The sequence below is a fragment of the Aulonocara stuartgranti genome, assembly GCF_965226115.1.
Source record: "Aulonocara stuartgranti genome assembly, chromosome: 1".
NCBI lineage: Eukaryota > Metazoa > Chordata > Actinopteri > Cichliformes > Cichlidae > Aulonocara > Aulonocara stuartgranti.
In genome coordinates, this window is record NC_138939.1 from 22,592,501 (window position 1) to 22,615,706 (window position 23,206).

The 23,206-nt window shown below is 40.8% G+C and overlaps 2 protein-coding genes across 2 annotated transcripts in view; both read right to left on the minus strand.

Moving 5' to 3' along the window:
* The window catches only part of LOC309703837 (uncharacterized protein), a 435,129-nt gene that overhangs the window by 326,214 nt on the left and 85,709 nt on the right, over positions 1-23,206 (minus strand). The gene's annotated exons all lie outside the window — the stretch shown is intronic.
* The window catches only part of igdcc3 (immunoglobulin superfamily, DCC subclass, member 3), a 70,458-nt gene that overhangs the window by 30,959 nt on the left and 16,293 nt on the right, over positions 1-23,206 (minus strand). The window contains exons 3-6 of the mRNA XM_082534059.1: positions 7,538-7,682; positions 7,313-7,443; positions 6,829-6,966; positions 3,077-3,235 (exon numbers count right to left, since the gene is read on the minus strand). Coding sequence (XP_082390185.1) covers positions 3,077-3,235; positions 6,829-6,966; positions 7,313-7,443; positions 7,538-7,682 — 573 coding nt within the window. The remainder of the gene's footprint in view (positions 1-3,076; positions 3,236-6,828; positions 6,967-7,312; positions 7,444-7,537; positions 7,683-23,206) is intronic.

The following is a 23,206-nucleotide window of genomic DNA, read 5'->3' on the forward strand; positions in this document are numbered from 1 at the left end:
CGCTTGTTTTTCGCTTCTTTGGCCGCTACAGTTTTACTCTTTCATTCTTTGTTTCTCTCTTCTCTCTTTTTGTACCCCAAAGGAGCCAACATAAATCCAGCTTGTTTACTGTGTAAGTGCTTTTTTAAACTGTGACTGTCTTCTTAGCTTTGTGCTTATTGAAGTTCCTAATCAGTGACAGCCACTGAAGCCCTCTTATAGTAGCTTATTATCTATAGAATAATGAGAATGACTAATTAAAGCACACTATTCCATCATAACGGAGCAGTTCTAACACATGTGTTTATGTGTAGTTAATGAGGCATTTGTTGTTTCCTTAAATCAATAACAGAAACCAAAAACAGACAGCGGCACATCATGAATGTCCACATCTTTTTATCCTTAGCAGGTGAGGGGCTCGTCGCAGACTTGACAAGCAGATGAAATGAAATATTGTCTGCGATCGATGCTGCTATAGGCTGGAGCAAAGTATGGTCCGTCTGATCAATATGTGAGTGAGGCAGACACTGGATGTTTCCTGCTTGGTGGCAATTAATGCACAGGGCAGCCCACACCTGCCATATCCTTTTGGTCAAAAGCACCTGTCTCTTAACACTAACATCAAACACCTTCATGATACTGGCTCCAGCTCTGTGGAGAATAGATGAAAAGAACAACAACATTTCAATCAAAATGTTAGAAAGCACACAGAGAATGAAACTTCAAAGGACTATATTTCTTCTGCATGCTGTGGCAGAGCAACAGATTATTGACCTTTAAGTTTTTGTCTAATATTAAAGTTCCCCACATTACATAAAGTATATTTTCTTTAAAAAGACTTATAGGATGTATTAAGAGTTGATTTGTCTTGTTTTCACATAACCTGTACATACAGTAGTGTGTAATCAGCTAGTACAAATAAACTAATGACTATAACTACAGGAACACCTACACGTAAGACTGGCAAATCAAAGATATGTTATTATAGGATATTTTGAATTTGGATGTATCTTATAGTATCTAGTATATTGTATTATATATTGAGAAGAAGAAAAAGAGAGGTGCTATGGGTTTACCACTTTCACCAGATGATGGTGTTACTTCTTATTTATTGTAGAAAATCTGCATATTTATCTCCTGTGAGACTCACACAACTGTGTTATAAAACAAACAAATCTAAAATTGAATGCTAATGGCCTGTTATTAAAAAACTGATTATACATGTCATTTGAGTGAAGAAAAGGCTCGCAGATACAATACTGCAGAGGCATTGTCTCTTGTTGCAGAGCCTGTGAAGAACCGCGGAAGAATTTTAAAAAGCTGCAGACATGAAGGCGCGGCTTTTGAGCTGAGGATACCAGTGCCAAAACAAAGACACAATAAATCAATTTCTAGGCATTTTGAAAACCAACAAACAAAGAAGAAAGAATCCGTGTTGCTGGGTTTTTTTTTTTTATCCTTCTAGTGTGGTATCTAAAATCTGCAAATCATATCTCCATATGTCATTCTCTAATTTAAATTTGATGGTTATATTTATAGAATTTCCCAGAAGTGCCCACAGTGTGCATCTCATTTTTGTAGCTCAGACTGTAGTATAACAATTTTTATAACGTGGCTTCACTAAACCTCACCAACCTGAATCGAATAAACAGGGCAAACTCGACTGGGCAAATCAAGCCAGGTTTGCAATGTCCTTTAAAAGTGGGCAGTGCTGATGTTGATGTACATACTTTTCACAGGACTAGCAAATTATAATGGCTGTGAAGGCTGACTTGCACATCTTAGACCAACAAGTACAAGCACTTTGTAGTCTAAGGTGCTTTCAGTGGTCAGCAAGACGAGAGAAGTACTATATAAATGCAAGTCCATTACATTACAAGACAATGAAATTGCTCTGAAACTTCTTGCAGCAAAGCAAGCAGAAAGGCTGTGAATCTGTATCTCTTAACGATGCTTGTCAGGAAAAATGAAAAGGGGTTTAAAGAGTTTCTAAAAAAAAAAAAAACTAGAGCTCCTCTGAAAATATGCACGCATGGTCTATAGGATCTTCTAGGAATGGTGTCACAGAACTGATTAGTTAGTAGGCTATGCTTTGATACAACTTGATCTGTAATCTCCAACATAGCCTCTTAACCTCGCTAAACCCCAAATCCTGCTTCACGGTACACGTCCCCTGACTCTCCAGAGTCCCATCTCTAATCATCAAGTATCTCTGTGCTCAGTGCCTCCAAATACAAAACAATCTTTGTTCATTCTATCTAAAAAAAAAACCTATTTGCCATAAAAGATTTAATCACATGTGCCTCCACAAATGCAATATACTGTACATGATAACTTCCCAGGGTTGGTAAAAACTGCGCCTGGTCCCTAAAGTGTATTTCAGAGACCACAAAAGCCGATGTTGCAGGACTGTCTGCTTCTCGGTGTGATGCTGCAAATCTATTTTGCTCTGTGTTTTTGTTCTCCAATATTAAAGAAATGATGATTCAAATAAACCTCTGCAGTTATTTATTTTTTTTATCTCTTCCTAACAGAGTGTTGAGGATTTGAAACCTGAAACTATTACTGAAATTACAAAAGCTGAGAGTCGGAACTCTTTGTGAAATGTTTGTAATGCCTACCATACAGACTCTAGCTCTGAGCAACAAGCAGAGACATTTTAGTGGTCTTGTATCTTGCTGGTGGCACAAAAAGGTGTAAAAGTATGCTTGGTATACCAGAAATAGCTGATAATTACTGCTTGGAAGGTAGCAAAATAAAAATCAGCCTGAAATGTTTTGGTATGCTTTGCTTTGCTTTGCTTTGGGGGAAAATCATTCAAAACCTTCTCCCTGAAAAATCTGCACCAACCACTAGATCAGAATGAGGGTTTTAAACTAAAGACCACCTACATAAAACACGCTGGTGGCACAGGAGCAAAGCACTTGTTTATCAATGCAGCAAAACTGAGGTTTCAGTCATGGTACAGTAATCATGTTGCCTGATCCACCCACATAGTGCTGAGCTGTACCTCGTCACGTTCCCCAGGATGTTTCGCAGGTGCTTTTAGTTTCACCCAACTGAAAAGAAAATGTCATTGCTTTTATCCAGAGCTCACCTTGGACCACCAGACGTCCTTGAGCAGTCCTGCGCACACGGGTCCCTGGTTTGTTAGCGGCACATACGTAGACCCCGGAGTGCTCCACACCAACATCTGAGATCATCAGGTTTCCTGTGCCGAGCACCTGGATTCCCTCCACCCCGATGGGACGGCCATCTAATCAGGGAGAGAGAAAAAGAAAACAGTTGAGAAGGATGAGTAAGAATCTATGGAGGTCAGCATAAAAAGAACCAGGTATATGGGCACAGTGGGTGTTTATGTTAGATGGGGGTCAACTGAACTATAGTAAAGATCAGAGTGGGTGTAAATCACTAGCAAGACATCTAATTAACATCATGCAAGTTTACGGCCACGAGCTGACAGAAGCAGCGCTATTTCTGTCCCCCCAAGGATGCAGCGCTCACAGCGTGTGTTCCTCAGGACTATAATGTGATAAAGCTGCCAGCACACCATACACCAAGAAAGGTCAGCGAGTTTGTGTTTGAGTCATGTACACGCTGCAATTTTTTAAAACTTAATTGGGACTTTGTGATAGCTTCCAGTGAGAATCATCTGGCTTTTGGGTGCTTTACAGTAAATCAATGCTGCTTTTCTGCTTCTCCCTAATGGATGTTCAGCTAATTAAAACTTTTATGCTCCAGTTGAGACATTCACCTTTTTCAGGAATTTGTCTGAAAAATCCTCAGAGTACATTTTCTTTTAAGCTGGTTTGCTTCTTGGCACTGGAAATGTTTCAGCTGCCAGTCTGGGACCAGAAATTCTAACTGTAACTTCTAATCTTATATCTACACAATCCATAGCAGCCTCCTCTCTGCTTTTGCTGTAATTACATGATAAGCTCACACACTTTCCTGTGCTCCCTTATCTGCAGTGTCAACTCCAACAATGGCTTCAGTCTGCCTATGATGTTAGCTATGGGGCCAAAGGGGCATTTTAATCCCATCTGTGAGTTCCATCTGCAGCCTGTAAGCCTGTACGTTCCAGATATGATACACTGAAAGGCCAGGAATGGAGGGAAGGGAGACAGGTACCACAGCGGACAAAGGAGCTCCAGTCAGAAATGCTAACTATGTGGTCAATAGTCAGTGAATACTTTTGGGTTCGTCCCTTATCTTCAAACTTAAAGCAAGTCCCTTTTCAACAGAAAGGTTACTTTGGATAATGAGTTTGACTGAAATTCACTTGCACATTAGCAAGTGAATTTCAAAATAATGCCACTAAGCCTAAAAATGAATTTGCTAATCAGGATTATCAACAAATTCTTTTTTTAAGGTTTTATTAGCAAAAGACTGTGAAAACATATTGTTAGTTTCATTTTTAAGGACTAAGATATATGATGTTGAATGCCCATCACAAACGTTTAAGTTTACTGTCGTGACCCACATGACCAAGAGTTTTGTGGAATACTGAAACTGCCATCAGAACAGCCTTCTATCACATACTGCTGGTTGCAAGACAAATGAGAGATGATGGTCTATGGGACTACAGATCTCAGAGTCCTCTGTGGTGGTAAAACTGTTGCTGACGATAACAGTATGATCACCACTTATCTAAGTGAAAAAAAAAGACTAAAAAACTGTAAAAGCGTACTTTGAAAACATAATGGCATACTCCAAACCAATACACTGTGGCATATGTTGGCCTAATCAAATTATATGATGACAAAAATGATTACCAGACTCATGATTTTGTGTGTATATTGTGCATGATAATATATCCCATTACTGCACATACAAATGTGCTTGTATCAAAGATACTTAGATTATATAATGGTGTGTATTTTACATTACAGCCATATGTGACATGAATATCTCACTAGTGTGTCTACACAACGAGTTGATGAATGTCTTAATTCATCAAGAGTACATGAAATCTTCTAATATTTTAAATTTTATATACACTGCCTTATCAATGTGGCAAAAACATGTTATTACTGTGTAGCTAGTGCAAGTGTGTAGGCATTATGAGCACCTTTGTCTTGCAACTGTTATTTTGGTTTCTTCAGCCAAACTGTAGTGATGACACATAGTGTCATGAAATGTAAAACAATGAAATCAAAGCAAGCCTTTATTCTGGGTGATACAACAGGTCCAAAACCTAAAACTCCAAAGAAGTGCAGGTAAAACAGAAAGCAAAACATACATAGAGCCAAGGAAGAAGGCTGCACAAACAGATAATTGCTACAAAAGGGTGACAAGATGAAATTAATAAATGCAGGTGAATACAACAAACAGAAAGTGACCCAGATCATGACGCAGGAGACACCCAGCTACTGGAGTACAACAGGAAACGACCAAAAGACAACTACACTGACACCAAACATGATGACAGAGAGAAAAGGAACCCAGGAGGAGAAAGGGACAAGCCCTGTAACAACACAGAGATTTTGCACACCAGGTTTTGCTTTTAAATCAGATATGATCACCAGCCCTAAACTGCAAAAGGAAATCATCACAGCAAACACACAGACCAAACCTCATCACATCTCAAGCTCACCATTCAATTCATCAGAAGTGATGAAAAAAATCCTTTGAGTTCGCTTGAATCTTCAAACCAGCCAACACACACACGGCTCGTGTGATAAATGCCGCAGCTTCAATTAGTAAATGTGCAATTATGTGGCGATGCCTAATGAAGACAATACATGTAATTAATGCAATTAATCACGACAAGTCATTGAGATCTAATAAATGTCTCCAACTTGTGTGACACGTGTTCGTCTTCTTCTTCTTCCACATTTTTTTCATTATCGCACTGGGACGTTGTCCTAACAGAAGCAGTCTTGTTCTTTTCTTGCATTTTCCTGTTATATTCCTCTCTCTCTCTGGCTTTGCCATCACTTTCTCCCTGTCAGAGACTAATTAACTTAGTGTCAGAAAAAAAAGAGCACAAGCTAGGAGGCCGTGGTGCCGCTGTTCAATGAATAGCAGCAAACCAACTCTGGCATTAAGGAGTGACTGATGTGAAACTATAAGATTCATTATGCGGCTTATCCTAGCCTCCCTGCTGTAATCTAATACATACAAATCCCATCGTGTTAGCATTTCATTCTGGTAACACTGTGTAAGGCAATACTGGCAATCTGATTACACCCAGATGCTGGGGAGGGGCTGTGATTTACATTTGGAACAGAAAATCAGATTGAATGAGAAGTAAAGTAAACAGATAGGAGATTGAAAAATTGTTCACGACAGAATCTGAGTGGTAGTCAAGAAAAGGAAAAATCCGCATGAAGAGAGCTGTCTGTGCAGCAATTACTCAGAGGCTCTCCGCTGCTTCCAAGGAGGTTTTAGCATCGTGAGGACACGAAGCAACAGAGTCGAACATCATGTTTAGCCCTAAGACTTAACCTTCAATCCCACTGCCTCATGTGTACACAATAGATCTGTGCTGTAACAAATATATTCTAGTAGAGTATGACCAATATAGGAATTTTACTGACCGATACTGATACCGATATTTGGTGATTTAAAAATCTGACATGAATATCTGATATAGTATGAAAAACTATGCAAGCATCAGCTTGTTTGCACATGCTGTTAAACTTTTTAAGTTTCGATTTATCAGCTGCCATAAATGCTGATGCCAGTGAATTCCATATCGATATCAGTGAATAACCAGTATCGACTGATATATCAGTCTGGCTCTGTATACTTCACAGTGGAAGACAGAACACACAAATGCCACCTAATCTCTCAAACACACAAACAAGAACACCAGGTCTGATCTGATCAGGACTTTTTTCTCACCTAGTCTGCTCCATGACACAATGGGCCGAGGGTATCCAGTGGCAACACACTCCAAGATAGCCGTTTGGTGAACAGTGAGGGTTAGGTTTTCTGGACCGACCACGATGACAGGTTCTTTGTAAACAGATGACTGAGAGCCTGAAGGGAAAAGGGAGACGAGAATTCAAGATTGGAATGAGCATGATGGATAGCTTCTTTTAATTGGATTTCTCCAAGTGCATTAGCTCAATATGCTGTATCTCTTAGATCTGGCAGCAGGACAATAGGTTTGGAAAAGTCTAGGAAATGTGCTATACAGATAAGCAGAGGCGTATTAAGTGACTGTATTTGATCAGTGATACAGAAAACTAAAGATCCGAATAAAGAAAGCTCATTTAAACCAAAGTCAATTTACAGTGAGGACATGTAGGCTTTCCTCAAATGACAACACACAAACAAAAAACCAGAGGTTTACTCAGATGCGTGCTCAACTATAGATACCAACCGGAAACTGTTAGGAGTGCCTCAGCACTGTGTTTCACTCCTGCACTGTTATGAGCCACACAGCAGAACCTTCCACTGTCCTCCTCACGCACTCCTGTGATCTGGAGAACGCCTGTGGGCAGGAGAGTGTACCTAAAAGACAGAAAAAAATCACGAGACTTGGCACCTTTAACCAAAGTGCTGCAGTTTCTTAAAACAAGAAGCCCAAGTGGTATTTTGATCTAACCTCTCATTACTGGTGTCCACTGGACGGCTGTCTTTTTCCCAGCTGATGACCGGCTCTGGCAGGCCGTGAATCTGGCACTGGAATCTGGCCACGCCGGACTCCTCAGCGTGCACCGACTCGGGTTGGACGTGGAAATCTGCCATGGCTGTGAGATAGAAAGAGGAGCAGTTGAAATATTAGGTCATAGCTTCACAAAACAGCTACAGAGCAATAAGCTCAGTTGCTTACAGAAAAAATAAGCAGCGCTGCAACAGATGGCGTGGCCCCCACAGATCCCAACATCAGAGAACCAATCTTGGACTACATAAAGAGACAGAATATCTACCAAAGGAGTGCTGCAACATGCTTGGAGCAACTGGCACATTTTCTGCAAGGGAAATTTATTTTAGTATTTATATTTATTTTTAGTGTGTTGCTTTTTCACAAATAAAGAGCAAGTACTACAATTTCATGGAAAATCCACACTTCAACTGTTGACAGAGATACTTGGGTTTTTGCACAAAATGGCACTGATTCACTAAATGCACTTCATTGTTGAGAGCTTTAACCTACCTGCTAACCTTACTATTTCACATAAGCCAATTCAGAGACAAGCAGAACGTTTCTGACATCACTACAAATGTGTAAAAGGAAGCTTTTGTAAAAGAAAACAATCCTACAAATAACAACACAATGAAACACATTCAAGAAGTAAAAGCATAGCTATTTCTGTGAGAGCATGCAACCTGCTTGAGAGGATGTGATACATTTTTCTGCTGCCACTGTGCCTGTCCTTCATATGCAGCTGATGAAACATTTTGTATGCAGGTAAGAAACATATGTTTCCAAAATGGATGCTAACGCAAATAAAGACAACATAGATAAGGCCAGCACCATATAGCCAAGCTAGTATCAATATCCCCACAGAGAGCCTCATTCAGCTGCAGTTCACATATCCACTCCCTGCAGAACAAAGGCGGCATCGAAGGTGGAGCCAGCAACAAACTCAATTAGAGAGAGGCCCTCTTCTTCCACAATTCTCCCACCTTCTTCAACAGAAGTGCATTTAAATGTCAACCATAATTAACTTGGAGGAAGAGGGGTTTCTCCGAAAACTGTTAGCATAACAACGGGAACAGACCCCTTATTATTTCATAAGACCCCCCCCCTTCCAACATGTAGCCTGCATTAAATTATTACTTGCAGGACCTTTATTTTGCAGGCAGCAATACATAATAAGCGTATTTATGCTTGGTTGCTGTCTGGTAGTTCTTTCTCTGACTTCTTGGGCTGGTGTAGCATTAACTTTGTTGTACTGAACTACGGACTGTGTGCACTTTGAATGTTGTAAAGGTTTTCCTGTTGTGCAGAACCAGAAAAGAAATATGTATAGTTTAAAATAAGCATATAGAAATGAAGAAAACAAACCTTAACCACTGATGCTGAAGGATGAGAGCACAGAGAGAGAGTGGATACTTCATTTAGAGAAGCACTACTTTATACCAGCGGCTGCAACACTGTGATTATTACATTTCAGAGCTTAATGAGAAGCGTGGCATTCTCAAACACGACTTGACCTTAGATCTTGGAATAGATGCATGGCGCTCTAATGAAAATTAAACCATGGTAATCTACTTTTCTTCCAGTAGTTCGCTCTTCATAAGCCATGACTTATGAAGCTGTAGCATATTTCTCTGAAGATACCATGTGAAATCATTTCTCTTAAGAAATGATAAGGCCTCACAAAAGCAGCGGTCCATTTTTACTGGGGTAATTCAGTTTGTTCGTCAGTCTCAAAGGGCCACACGGCCCTCACAATGCCCTACCTAATAAATGTAACATCACTCTGAAGCATACGTGGCTTTAAAGTCACCGAGAGCATCGGAAGTATTTTATCACCAAATCACCATTATGGTCCATTTCAGCTCTTTTTTTTCAATTCTTCCTTCTGACACAGTAAACTGCAAGCTTGGGAACACTTCAGTTTATAAAATGATGAAAACCCACTGTAAAGTTGTCAGAAGTTATTATTGTATATTTCAAGTTGCCCCATAGAAGCACTTTTATGGGCTTGCACTTCATTTCTAGACAAAAGCAATCAACAATACGTTCTGCCCTGGCCTGCTGTCATACTGAGCCTGGGGCAGAAAGACTGGCAGAAGGCACTGAATTAAAGCCCTGAAGGTGCTGCCACTGCTGATGAAGGACGCTTAGGTGAAATGGCTAGAAATCCTTCAGAAAAACAATGTGCGGAAAACAAGAAGGTCAAGGTGACCGATATGATGCAAGACGAGCGCTGTCCTGGAATAAAGTCTCAAATTAAGATACAGGCATGCACGCACACAGCTGTGTGCACTGTCCGTGTGTACTGGGAACACTGAGGCACTTGAATGCTGCAGGACAAAGGAGGACCAGTGTCTATAGAAGTCTTTCTTGTGCATCTCTGCCAAGTAGTCAGGGTGTCTGCTGATCTGGCTGTTGTGTGTGTCCACTGACACAACCCCCTAACGGGCCCCACCCTTTGCCCTCATGCATAAAACATAGTCTCTCTAAGAGGCCCACAGTCCTCCTATTATTGAACCCTCGCAAAATCAGACACAATTTCAAAAATCACAGCGGGGTCACACCCACAAATGAATGCATGCGGCAGAGAATTTGATTAACTCTAAAGAAAAACAGCCATTTATAATCTGCACTTTAGTTGACTTTTATGGTGTATGCTGCAGAAGCAGCTCAACGTGATTTAGCAAAGCTATAGCAAACGCATACGAAGACATCCAAACACACAACCCTATCAAACCTCCTCCTTGTGCTCAAAGCACAATAAAAGCAGTAGACAACAACAATTCATTTTACTCATCCAAACACACACCTCCAACAAGACCTGTTCTGCCATTGTTTGTCTATCTCCTGCTCTGCTAAGTGTTGACAGACACTCTCACATGATTAAAGACTGTCCACTACCAGCGTGACGCCGCCGGCTTAAATGGAGCAGGTCTAATTACTGCAATAGGGGAAAGAATGGTTGGGGTGCATACTAAATGGAAATCCATACACAGGCGCACAGTGAGGAGATCACTCCTCGAACATATGTTTGACAGTTTCTCGGTGACAACCACAAAAGAATGATTGAGGGAGTAATATGAGGGAAGGTCACAGAGAGGAAATGTGAAACAAGGAGCTAAGCTGTAAATCAGATCTTGTCAAAAGTGACTGGCACTGTCCTGCTGCGTTTTGCACAATTTACCATGAAGTCGCATAACAATAAATCGGAATCGGGCCGAAATTAACATGAAAATCTCTTTGAAAGGAAAAAATGTCACCCCCGCTTTCCCACAAAGACGCACAAAGGATGAAATATGAAAGCAAGTGAAAATATACCATTGCTGACTATCAGACTTGAGGGCCGATGATGATGATGCTAAATGAGAAAACCAAGTACAATGGCTTCAACGTTTCGATAGCAGATTTTTAGCTCTGTCATGTGAGCAGCTTGTATCTATCTAATGAAGAAACGTAGATTAAACGGTGATTACTGAAATGACCCTACTGGTGAAGTTTTGGCTAATAGCCCCAAGTAATGATCCATTTCTTTATCGCTCTGTGAAACACTCACACAAATACTCCACAGATAATAATTAACACCATTACTAAAAACTGCCCAAAACTGCCTTATTTTTTGGCATCTCCAACTGCAACAACTAAATCAGGCAGCCAGATGAGAAATTTTCATGATTTCCAAGCACCTGTGGTCACATGTGGGTGTTCAGTGATATGACAGCGCTAATGATGCTAGCAGAGGGGCAGATATCCTGCAGTACTGTTCAAAACAGCAGCTGTCGTGAAAAAGCTTCTCCGGTGAACCCCTATGTTGTAATGTCATTGCCCTTCCTTCCATTTGCCTGCGGCCACCCTCCTGCCCCACTCCACATTTTAACCGTTCCCAGCTCTTCATCGCACCTCTCTCCCCACCCCCTCGGGTCCTCTCAAGTCTGTGACATCATTAAGCACATGTTGTTCGAAGCGGCAGTGATGACTGCAGTGCCCACCCCACCCCCAACTCAGTAAACCAGAGATGAGACCCATAAATAATGGAGATGGTGTACATGTACGCCGCTATAACGGCGTGCAGAGTCCGTGCTTCCACGGCCTTTAAATAGGTATCCCTGAAAAAGCAGGCCGTGTGCTGGGACCCTGGACTTGGCATTTTAATGCAGATGTGATATTTTATTAGCTCCCTGCCCCACTAGCCCCCCCACCTCTTTCTCACCAGTCCCGCTATCAGGCTTTGGTTTGTGGTGTGTGTGATGCTTATCACCTACGATACGTAGGGCTACACCTGGTCTTGTCTATCTGCCTCTGACACACACACACACACACACACACACACACACACACACACACACACACACACACACACACACACACACTTATTTCCCTCCATTAATGCTTCAAGCCGACACATGAACATCAGAACCTGCAGGAGCAAAAGCATGAGCTGAGGTGCAACACCTGCCACCTGAGCCCAGAAGTACCAGATGTTCACATGAATGTGAAGCTGAGAATCCAAACTGATTGATCATTTATATGACAAGTACTCCAACTAATATACTATATGGGTAATAAGATTTATAAGGCAATTTGCATGTGTACGATCCTCTTATTTTTTTTCTGTCAGCTTCACTCTCCATTTTGAGAAGAAAAAGGCCCTGTTTACCTTTTTAATTTTTTTGTGATATCACCTACAAATCGGATTTTTATGGTTAATAAATATCAGCGGACGACTAAAATGAAAACAAAATTAAATCCCTTCAAATCTCAGCTTGAAACACAGCAGTTGGTAAACCACTCAACAGACTGACACTACATTTCCAGGACCACACCGCTAACACAGTGCGCAGTGTGACTCTGCTCCATATAGACGGAGAATGAGTCATAGTCTTGTAATTGAATCAAACACCAAGGTATGAGGCCTTTGTGCACAGATGGCATTGAAAAAACACAGAGATTAGCTAAAATTTATACAAACTAAGCATTGTGTCCACTTCAATTTTGAGTGTAATTTTTCTTAGAGGGAATTACCAACCTTTTCTTTGCTTTTCTAACAGCTAAACATGTGAACTCTGCCCCTCTCACATTACACAACAGTTTTAATAAGATTATAATGGTCTTCTCTGATTGTGTTGCAGGCTTGTTTGGCTTTCCGGTGGTGTGATTGTGTGCAGTTTGTTGTGCTGATCAATAGTGTTAAACATATTAAGATTGATGGCTGCTATTAGGGGTCCCTGTCGGAGGTAGAGAGAGCAGCAGTCCTACAAGAGTTATCCCTCAGGAGAATGAGACAATATAAATCATGACAAGAACGATGACAAAATATGATGACCAGAAAAAGTGATGATTAAAATCATTTTCACAGTTAGACAGCTAAAGTTTGAGGGAATTAAAGCCAGTCTGGTGACAATGAATTGAAAGATACAGTAATTTCTCACAGCACTGTACTGTATTACCTGGAGATGAAGACCTTAAAAAAATTAGTCAATTAATGAATTACAGTACAATGCAAAATATTGCTTCCAAGAAGTCAGACTTTCTTGTCTTTTTTTTTTTCAAGTCAACTCATGTAACAGTTCCTTGACACTGGCTGCTTTTTCAGAAGCACCAAATGTAACAAAGTAACAAAACCTTTCAGAAGAATGTTTTGTTACTTTGTTAAGCCACTTACTAGTGACCTATGAATCCTTCAGGTATAAACAAGGGAACTAACTGAAAGGATGAACCCATCTTTGTCTACACGTGACCGAAAACTTAGTGAAGAACTAATTTTAAATTAAATCTTTTGTCACTTTGTTACAATTAGCCTGGGACAAAAATTTCAATTAGTCCCGAGTCTGTAAAAAATGCCAGTTAGTATTTTTGTATCAAAAAAGGTGTTTCCCAAAACTAAATACTGTCCATTTTTTTCCACGTTTCGTCCACATTTCTCCTGCCTCTGCTCCACCCACAACACCCCCCTTGCACTCCCACTCTAGACCTTAGCCCCAAATCTCCATGCTCACTACTGCAAGTAGACCCTAATTAAAGAGAGCCCTATTAAAGCACAGCAGATGCTGTAAATTAGGGGATTATTCAAATAATTCCCAGGCACAGCTTGGGTAAGATTAGAGACAAGCAGGAGAGACAAGAGGAGAGTGAGAGGGCTGAGTGAGGACAACAGAGAAAGGAGGCTAAAATAACAGACAAGCCCATAACAAGAAAAGTAGAACTGATTTGAAATTAACTGCAACTCCTTCTCCCTGTAGCTGTCAACCTTGTTGATACCGTTTCCTTTTTACTGATTGAGGAAAATAACAACTGCCAAATAAGAATTTTGTGTATTCAGAGACTCGCGAGCAATTAGGAAGGGATTTGATGCAAGAGAACAAAAAAAAAAGTGGGCCTTTTGTAACATTTAAGGCCAAACTAAGCGTAAAACTCCACACTCATTAAAAAAACTTCAAACATCTTCTCTCATGACCATCGCAGCCGGCTTTCCAAAGACTTACGTTGTTTATTCTAGAAAACAGCTGTCTCTCTTTAACATGCAGGTGCATGGGCCTAAGCTTGTTCTTTTATCGCATGAGCACATGTCCAGGCTCAGTGTCGCCCAATGCCTGGATTATACTCTGTTGGACATGCACGTGGGCAGCTGTGGATAGCGTGGACGTTTTGTTGTTTGTACTCTAATAATTATAATTCCACTTGAAGGATGCGTGCGCAGTTGGTGCCTTTGCAGCTTATTTTTAGGGCAAACACCCCCCCACCCCCGGTGATAAAATTTGCATCATCCGGACACTAGAGGACCCTCGCACACTCGCAGGAGAGGAAAGTATATCAATAACAGTGACGCAGGGTCTCGCGGGGGTTCATCCAGTGTGCACTGTTTATCGTCTCAGACACAGAGCCCAAGGGCCTGGATGAATAAATGATGAGTATGCACAAAAACCATGCGTATGCTTTTTCCCACACGTGAAATGGCATTCATAAAGAAAGAATGTGTAATTAGATTGTGTGCATTTAATGCATGATTCACACCATCTAAACCTTTTTAGAGATTAAGCCTGACGTGGTGAATTAGACAAAGAATGAAGTAAAAACAGAAACAAAGTGGCCAATTTCTTTATTGGTTATAATGTTATTAGTAATACATTTTTAATGCTAATTGTTAGGGGTGTAAATAGCTGCAGCTGTGCATACTAATCATTCACTGGTCTGATGACCTTGCTTGCCTCTCTTCCTACTGTGACCATTTCTTTTGTACATCTGCCAGAGTCCTTTGCTCTGAGCTTACACAGTTAATAACCTCAGTCCCTTTTTTTAGTCTTTGGTGGTTTTTGTTCAATGTTTTTTTATCATCCCGGAAAACCACCTTTCTTTTTCTCCAATTTTCCAATGATCATTTAAAAAATCACATTCCATGAAATTGTGTTTCTTCTTTGCTGCTGTTTTCATGGGCAAGTCTAATAACTTGTGGGACAAACAACATGTTTGTATGCAAATGATTAATTAAGGGACTGTCTACATCCATTCGTGACTACAGATTGGGATGGAAATCAGTCTTGTGCACATGCATGCAGCTTCACAGTGATTGAGATTTATCAAAGAGGACCACAGATACACACGGCTTTACAAAGCTGCCAAAAAGAATGCAAACGCACATTTCTGCCTGTCGTGTGACTAAAACGCAGTTTTAGCCGTTAGCCAAAGCATTAATAAGGTTTGGCCCTGCTGGCCGTCTTTATTTGCGTGCTTACATTTTGTGGACTTTTGTATTCTGTCCTCCTGCTGAGTATAGAAGAGGAGAACTGAGTTATAGGATTAAAGCATGGCACCAAGCCACCCTGTCTTGCTTTAAGTAGGAATGAACACAGCAGTGATGCCACTAGAGTACATGGTGAAGGAGAGCTCCACTTCACACATCACACATGAAGAGAAACATTATCTGTGCTCGCTTTCCAGGTCTTCAAAGTGTAGAGGAGGTGCTGTGACTCAAGTCATGTTTGCATAATTGTTCAGTTTGGAAGCAGCTTGGCGTCCTCCTTGATATGCTGCTCATATTTTCCACTATATTGCCACTGTCTGTTGCTCTTTCTGAGTTTTGTTTTTATCAGTCTTTCCCTGTTAAATGTTATTTTTTTGCATATCTGAATCAAGAATCCAAGGATGGGGACCCCCCCAGGGTATTTTTGTGTAATGTTCATTTAACCAGGAAATGAAACTCTTCATATTTAGAATCTCATTCGCGAAAGTTTCTGGGGCCATAAATAGGCGAGAATGCTTTTTGTGGTCGTGCGTGAAAACAAATGCTCAGAGAAAATGTGAAAACATCAGACATCACATAAATACCATACAGAAAGGACCAGAAACCCGAACACAGGGAACCAAAATCACTAACCAGTGAGCCCCTGTGCTGTCTCTGATATGAATAACATTCGTCTTGACTTGAGTTTGTGCCTCTTGTCCACAATCTAAATTTAGATTAAGAAAAAGATCAAATAAATGAATAGTTAAAGAGGACATGAGGACACAAACGGGTCAGTGAATGAACATTTCTCCCATTAGTAGAGCCTCTCTTAAAGAATGTGATCTCTTCTTGCTTAACTTGACCCACTTCTTTGTTTATCCCTTGGACACATTACCATGTTATTATGTGTGATGGCCTCAAACACATTAATTCATATGGCTCAAAAAAAAACTAAATAAAAGTACCAGCAGTCTGGTCCAAGGTAAAATCATTATTCAGCTTACTTATGTTGATACAGGATGCATGGGAGGAAACTAGATGTTTTGTACCTTTACAGTACAGTCCTATAGATAATTCGCAGAAAAGCATATTCAGTTTTTCGGAGAAGATAATAAAAGAAAAATGAGCAGACAGTTGAAAGCGGGTCAGGTTTTGGGCTGTTAATGTCTGACTTTTTCCTTAACTTGCGAGGCAGCTGAAAGTAAATCCTTAAACATAATGAAATTCCTTTCTCTGGAGCGTTTCAGAGAACAATGGGCGCTTTTTCGTAAGCGTCCTCAAATTCATTTAGTCGTAGAGGAATACATTTCACTCGCAGTTCCACTCATGCCGTAAGCATCGTGATGATTTTCATGTTTTCCAGTTGATTTTTTCTTTTTTTTGTTAAACCTCCTACTCGCCGCACATTTATTGCTGACAGTAAAAAAGACAAAAGAGTCTACAATCTTTTTCACACCTGATTATTGCTGGGAAGCACCATATGTCTTCTCCGTGCAATTGTCTTCTTCCCCAGAAGTCACATATCTAATTATCACCAATACTTGTGCTTCAGAATTCAAATGAGTCGCCTCTCCTATCAGCCACATAGCTGCATGAATTATGTGCTGTCCTCCATTCAGCTCATTCGCCGTATGCTCTCTGCACAAAAGTAAAACTCTACAATTCTTAATCCTTGACTTGCCGTTTGTTGAAATATTTTCCAACGTTTAGAGTTATCTGGGGTTAAATGAGATTTATATTCAAATGGAAATGCCACTAAATTCCTCTTTGGATGGTCTACGCCTCTTGTTTTGTGAAGCCAGAAATGAGCGAGGACCTTGGACAGCAGAGGCTCTGAATAACAACCTGGGTGAACATTTGGCATCACAATTCTCCTCAGTCTAACACTCATTACTTCCCCCTCATTAGAGGACAACTGTTGGGTTGGTAAGCCACGCTGAAGAGGCCACGATGAATCTCCCACGAAAAGGTTTTTTTTTAATTTGTGCTGCTGTGTCTTGATAACAGAATGCTGATGAAAAGAACACAAATGTAAAATTAGAATTTTTTTAGATACATATGAACGTGTGTGTATGTGCTGCTTTCTGAGAGTGCAGCACGCAGCATTAACTACACATCTGAAAATGACTTTGAAGGGAGGCGCTTGGTCTGAACCCTGAGTAGATGGATGACCCCACATCTGGCACTCCCATGGGAAATCTGAAAGACGCAGGGCGGGACCGGTCCGTGCGCTCCACTGCATCTCATAGCACCCTTAAATGCTTGCTCCCCAAATGGCTAAAACGGCTGTGTAAATCTCACCTCTGCATCACTCCATCCCTTACAACACAACAGAAGTCCCAAAAGGGAGGTCCAGTTGGCCTGGGCCCCCAGTTGTGCAGTTACCACTGGGAATTTATCACATCACAGCTTCCAAACATGCAAACCCGCGAAAAGTTACCCGAAACAAATCAGTCACTGTGACAGATTTAGAGTTTTAATCCTGCTTGCGGGGTTTCCAATACATCCACTTTTTGTTTCCCCCAACATTGTGGATCAGAAAAAACCTTAAAGGATTTTTCTTTGCACAAGCTAAAGCTAAATCAGCAAAATATGGATTCTTGTTAGGATCGATCGCTTCTTGAAGCTATACAAAACAATAACGGCGTCAACAGCAAATATAAGCACTAATGCTTTTCTAGATTCAGCATTAAGACCCATAAATTTCCCAAGACTGAATTATAATTTACTATAAACAAGATTTATGTGGCTGCTTTCCATTCAGTGTATGAGCGGGCTTTGCCTGAAAGCAGGTAAACAGCCACTGTAGACAGCAAAAAAAAAGATACATCTACTGAAATAATTCATCTTTTATTGGCTTTTTTTTTCTTACTCTATCTGCATTCATAAATAATGGCTGACTCACAGAACTGTAACTCTTTGCCCTGATATCGACTGGTTACACGAGAAGCGGTGCCCAGAGACGATAATGGATGGGTTTCCAGGATTTCAATGTAACTTCTCAAAAATACAAAATTTTAATTGTTAAACAGATCTGTGAACAAGGTCTCTCGTGACTGTCTGCATTAATGGAGAATTTAGATAACATCATAATTATGTTATATGGAAATAACATGTAAATATACTTAAAAGAAGCTGATTTCAGCATTTTCTTCTCATTGACATTAAAATATATTTGCTTTATGTAGCACATCAGAGTATTCCAACAATGAACGATATCATAGTGATGCTAGACAGAGTGAAACCCCTCAGTGAACCAACTCCAACCATGTACTCTTAGTTAGCTGTCCAACAAGCTGATATCTTTGCATCTTTTAAATCTCTGCAAGTCCATACCTGCCATTGTCACTTTCAAATATTCATGTATTTGGTGTTTAAAGCAAATAATTTGATTTAAAAAAATGTTTGACAGAAAACTAGAAAAAGAATCTAGAGCAATATACTGACACTATGTATATTTTGCAGGCACCAAACAAATAGAATAACTTTATATTGTTTCCAATCATGACTCAGTGTCCTGAACTATACAGCAAAGCCACACATGCAGTTAATTTTCATCCATGCGGTCTGTCTGTACGTCCTCAAGTCTTCATTTTCCCCCCTTTGTGGTGTCAGTGAATGTAGATAGCTATCTCACAGGGAAAAGACACATGCATTTGCTTATCCGTACTGTGCAGACTTACTCTCATTTTAGACATCTTTCTTCCTTTTTTATCTTCATTCTTGCTTCACTCTCTCACCATCACATCCTCATCAATAAGAATAGAGAGGTAATTATAGTTTTTAAAAAGATTTTTTGTCCATTATTTAACAAGAAATTACTTTAACAGAGGACACAAAGACGTAATATTTAAATCACCTGTTTTGTGCATCTTAGTAGCGATTAGAGACTGTTTTTATGAATGGCAGATTATAAAAATAAGAATACATATATATGCCAAGTATATCTAAGATATTATAAAGTAGAATGGTTGTTTGATGAAGCAGTGGTGTGCACGAGATTGTCCATTAAAGACCTGAAGCTGTGGTGGTTGTGTGCGGTGAGTTAGGCTCGTTCATTTCTCAGAAATGATCCATGTTACTTAGACACCAGCCCTGGGACACGCTGTCACTTTTACCCTCAGCTTAAAACACGTGGACACACTTATTCACGCATGATGGCTTCTATATGAAAAAAGGTGAAGAGACTCAGTAACATGCACAGAAATTAGTTTCTCTCCCTCCCTTGCACGGACACGCACACGAGCACATGTACAATTGCTCACACCCGTCTCTATGCCGTCAGCTCAGCTGACAGCAGTAATGAGTTTCTTCTCTGCGTAAGCCAACTGGCACCCACTCAGGGAAATTTATCAGGCTGAATTGTGGCCATTAATCACAATCCTGGGCAACACATTGCCATCAAGTGCGTGGCAAAGAGAGATGCATTGATGGGGGGGGGGGGATACACTGATGAGAACGACATGAGAGAAAAGAAAACATAACAGTGCTGGTTGGGTAAACCGCCTGCTTCTTTTTGGGCTTTGCCTGATGCTGAGCTAAATGGAGGATGAAAAGACAGTGAGAGAAAAAAGATCAGACCCTGAATGCTGTAAATATCAGCTCAATTACTCCAAGAAGAGATGCTGTGACATCAATCACGGCGACAAGATTGGTGGAAGATATTTCTAGCAATTGGTTTGTGCTGTTCTTAACTTCTCACAGCAATATGCACACACATATCCATGTGCACTGAAAGAGATGAAAAAAATGTATGCGCTGAAGACTGGAAAATATTGCGTAACAGGAAGAGAAGCAATAGGGAATAATGTCACAGCAGCTTTTAAAGCCTAAGGAGCATCTTAGGTAACAGCAGGTGCTGCTAATGTATGGAAAACTGCCATCACCTCGTTTTCCAATACTGAGTCACTGACACCAACACATCCTCTCGGTGAGATGCCTGGAAACTCAAAGCCTGCCTCCCATTCCTCTCTTTTGACTATCTTTTTAACCCTCCCTTCTTTCCTCCATTCATGCTGCCAGCTGACTGCGGTCACCAGGGATATTACTGCCCCTTGCTCATTCAGGGAACCCAGCCCCCAATGCTCGCCTCCACCCTGAGCCCGATGAATCCATGATAATATGCAGTCAGTAACCTCCCCCCCACCATAGCCCCCTTTGTACGCACATGTGTGTCTCCCCCTGCCACGCCCACCGCATGGAGCTTAGCTCACGTGAAATCATGAGAAAAAAATTACCACAGAGGAAGAAGAGGAGCAGAGACAGGGAGGAAAGGCAAGTGCAGAGCCTGTCACGACCACTTAGTGTTACAAGACGGTGGGTGAGAAATGAAAGCCCTTTGTCTCTGCCGCTACCTATAGCGGGTGCAAACAAAGCCTGTGCAGACACTACACTCAGCGACAATTTGCTCCATCTGATAACGCGACACTACATGCGGGGCCCGAATAAACAAAGAGCAGCTTTGGATTTACATAAATTGAGAGAAATATTTTGTTTCTGAGGTCCAGTGAACAATGAAATTAAATGAAGGCCTTATCTTTACAGTGATTCCTGTAAATCAAATTCCTGTCAATCAGTGAGGATTAACGCAAGATCACAATGATTAATTGTGTTTTCGAGCAGCCGAGAGGGATAATTTTAGTAACTTCCCTATATAGTCTCCTGTCAGGAGCACGCCTCTGGGCTGCAATTACAGATTATATTTATGGTCGATTAATCTTCACCCGGGAATATGGAAAGCCACCGATTGATTAATTTAATAGCACTAAGAATACTCAGTTGATATTTCTTTTCCACTGAGATCACTTCTTTAAGGTGAAATTTTGTGACATGCTGTAAAACGCGTCTTTAATCAAGAGTCCTGTCTGAGGAAATCCCTCTCAAAAATACGAGTGTTTCAGTATTCGTATAATTTATGTCCACTGACAAAGAACGCATAAGCAACCTGTAACATGGACTCTGTTGACAGTCATGCTCTCATCTCATCTGTTCCTTGCAGTGGATAGGAGGGGCACAACTATAAGCTGTCAGACATAAGCACATATCACCGACGCGTCCAAATCGCCATCAGCCGCCTAACCCTCTAAAGCTGTCTTACCTCTCACAAATAATGCCCATGCTGGAAAATGGAGAGGGCCATTACACCGCTAGTGTCATGTTTCATCTTTTCAAGCTGTGGCAATGAAATGGTCTGCCTTACGACTTACTAACACATGACATGAAACCACTTCTGCAAAGAAAAAAAAAATCTGAGATACATTCATAAAAATGATTAAAGACTGCATTCAGACGGATGATACAAATTCTTTATAAGTTTACAAAATAAACACATCTCGCCTCGCAGCGCTCACTGAAAGACGAATTTTATAAAACAGCTCTTGCAAAGGATCCGACACTCTCAGCTCCGTCACTTGAGGATTGGAAATTAAATGTTCCATTGATGCTTTCAGAGTGAAACACACCTTCATGTTAAGGGAAAGCGGCAGGTCAACGTATTGTATGTGCAGTCTCTGACCGCAATCCTGCGCACATATCCTTGTCAGATCATTTAATTGATCGCAAGCGAAGGTAATGTGCGAGTTACAGAGATGAATTACGAGCCCGGGGTCGGGGGAGCAGTTTTCCGGCATGTTCAAACGGCAGAGACGTGCTTCTTTGAGCTAAGTGAGCCCGATGTTGCCTTGTACCCCTGGTGACTGTCGAAATCAGCCCTGAAAACAAAGCTGTGGGGGTCAGAGGTCCCGGCACAGCATCGGAATGGAATGTTCCTTCCTGGTTCAAGGTCCAGCCTTCAGAGCCGGAGAGGCCGAGGGATCACTCGAGACCACCGCCACATGCTCCACCTATTTCACTTCCTGCTGCGCTCCACTTTCATCTGTCTCACCTATTCCCTGCTTGGATTTTCACGCGGCTTGTTTTGCTGTGGCCTTAGGAATATTTTCTTCATTCCTCCCCCCGTTTTAAATCATTTAAAATGCTCAAAGATTTTATAAGTCTCTGAGCATCATCCGCACTTGTATAATGTGTTGGCATTCTCAAATGCTTTATTTCATACAACCCAGTGTCCAAAACCTGTGGACTATCAGTTCACAACAGCGGAAGAAAATGTTCTACTATAACCTCGACTGCTCTGTATCTAATGTATACTGACGAGAAATCACTCTAAATAGCAGAACTCATAATTTATAATGCAAAATTGTAATGAAACTGCGCATTTTTCAATTATTAGATTTCCCCAAAGTCATACAGAACAAAGCTAACAGAACTATAGACACTGCAAACAGGTTGCCAGCAGGAAACTGGCCATCTCAGAAATCTTTCATCCTATGCCAGCAGTAGCCGCTTCTAATTGGTTCCTGTGGAATTCGTTTTATCCCTGACGACCAACTCTGCACACACTGTGGAGCCTGACAGGCTTTTACCCCCAAACGCTTCAAATACGTGTAGTTATAGAGGGAAGAAAGTAAAGATTATGGACCTCAGTGAGTTTATGCTGTTATAACAACTCCTCGTTTCAGACTGACTGTAAATGCAACAACAATGCATGGATGCTCACATGGAAGCTAAAGGATTTCAACACGGCAAAAAAAGAAAAAGTTACAAAAGAATTTGGTCAGCCCAACTTATCTTACCCCAGTTTACTTATTGAAAATATACACACTTTATTTTTTTTAAATCAGTTTAATTATCTAGATTTTATTTTTATTTATTTATTTATTTGCACTGCTCAGAAATGGCACAAATGGCTTCACAGGCTGTGAGTTGCAACCACAGTTGTAAGAGGCTGGAGACAATAGCTGACCCAGGACAGGCTGCGAGTCTGTCACAGGCCAATACAGAAAGGCACACACTTCAAATCTACTCCGCCGCCAATTTAAAATCAGCAATTAACTTAACATGCATGTGTTTGG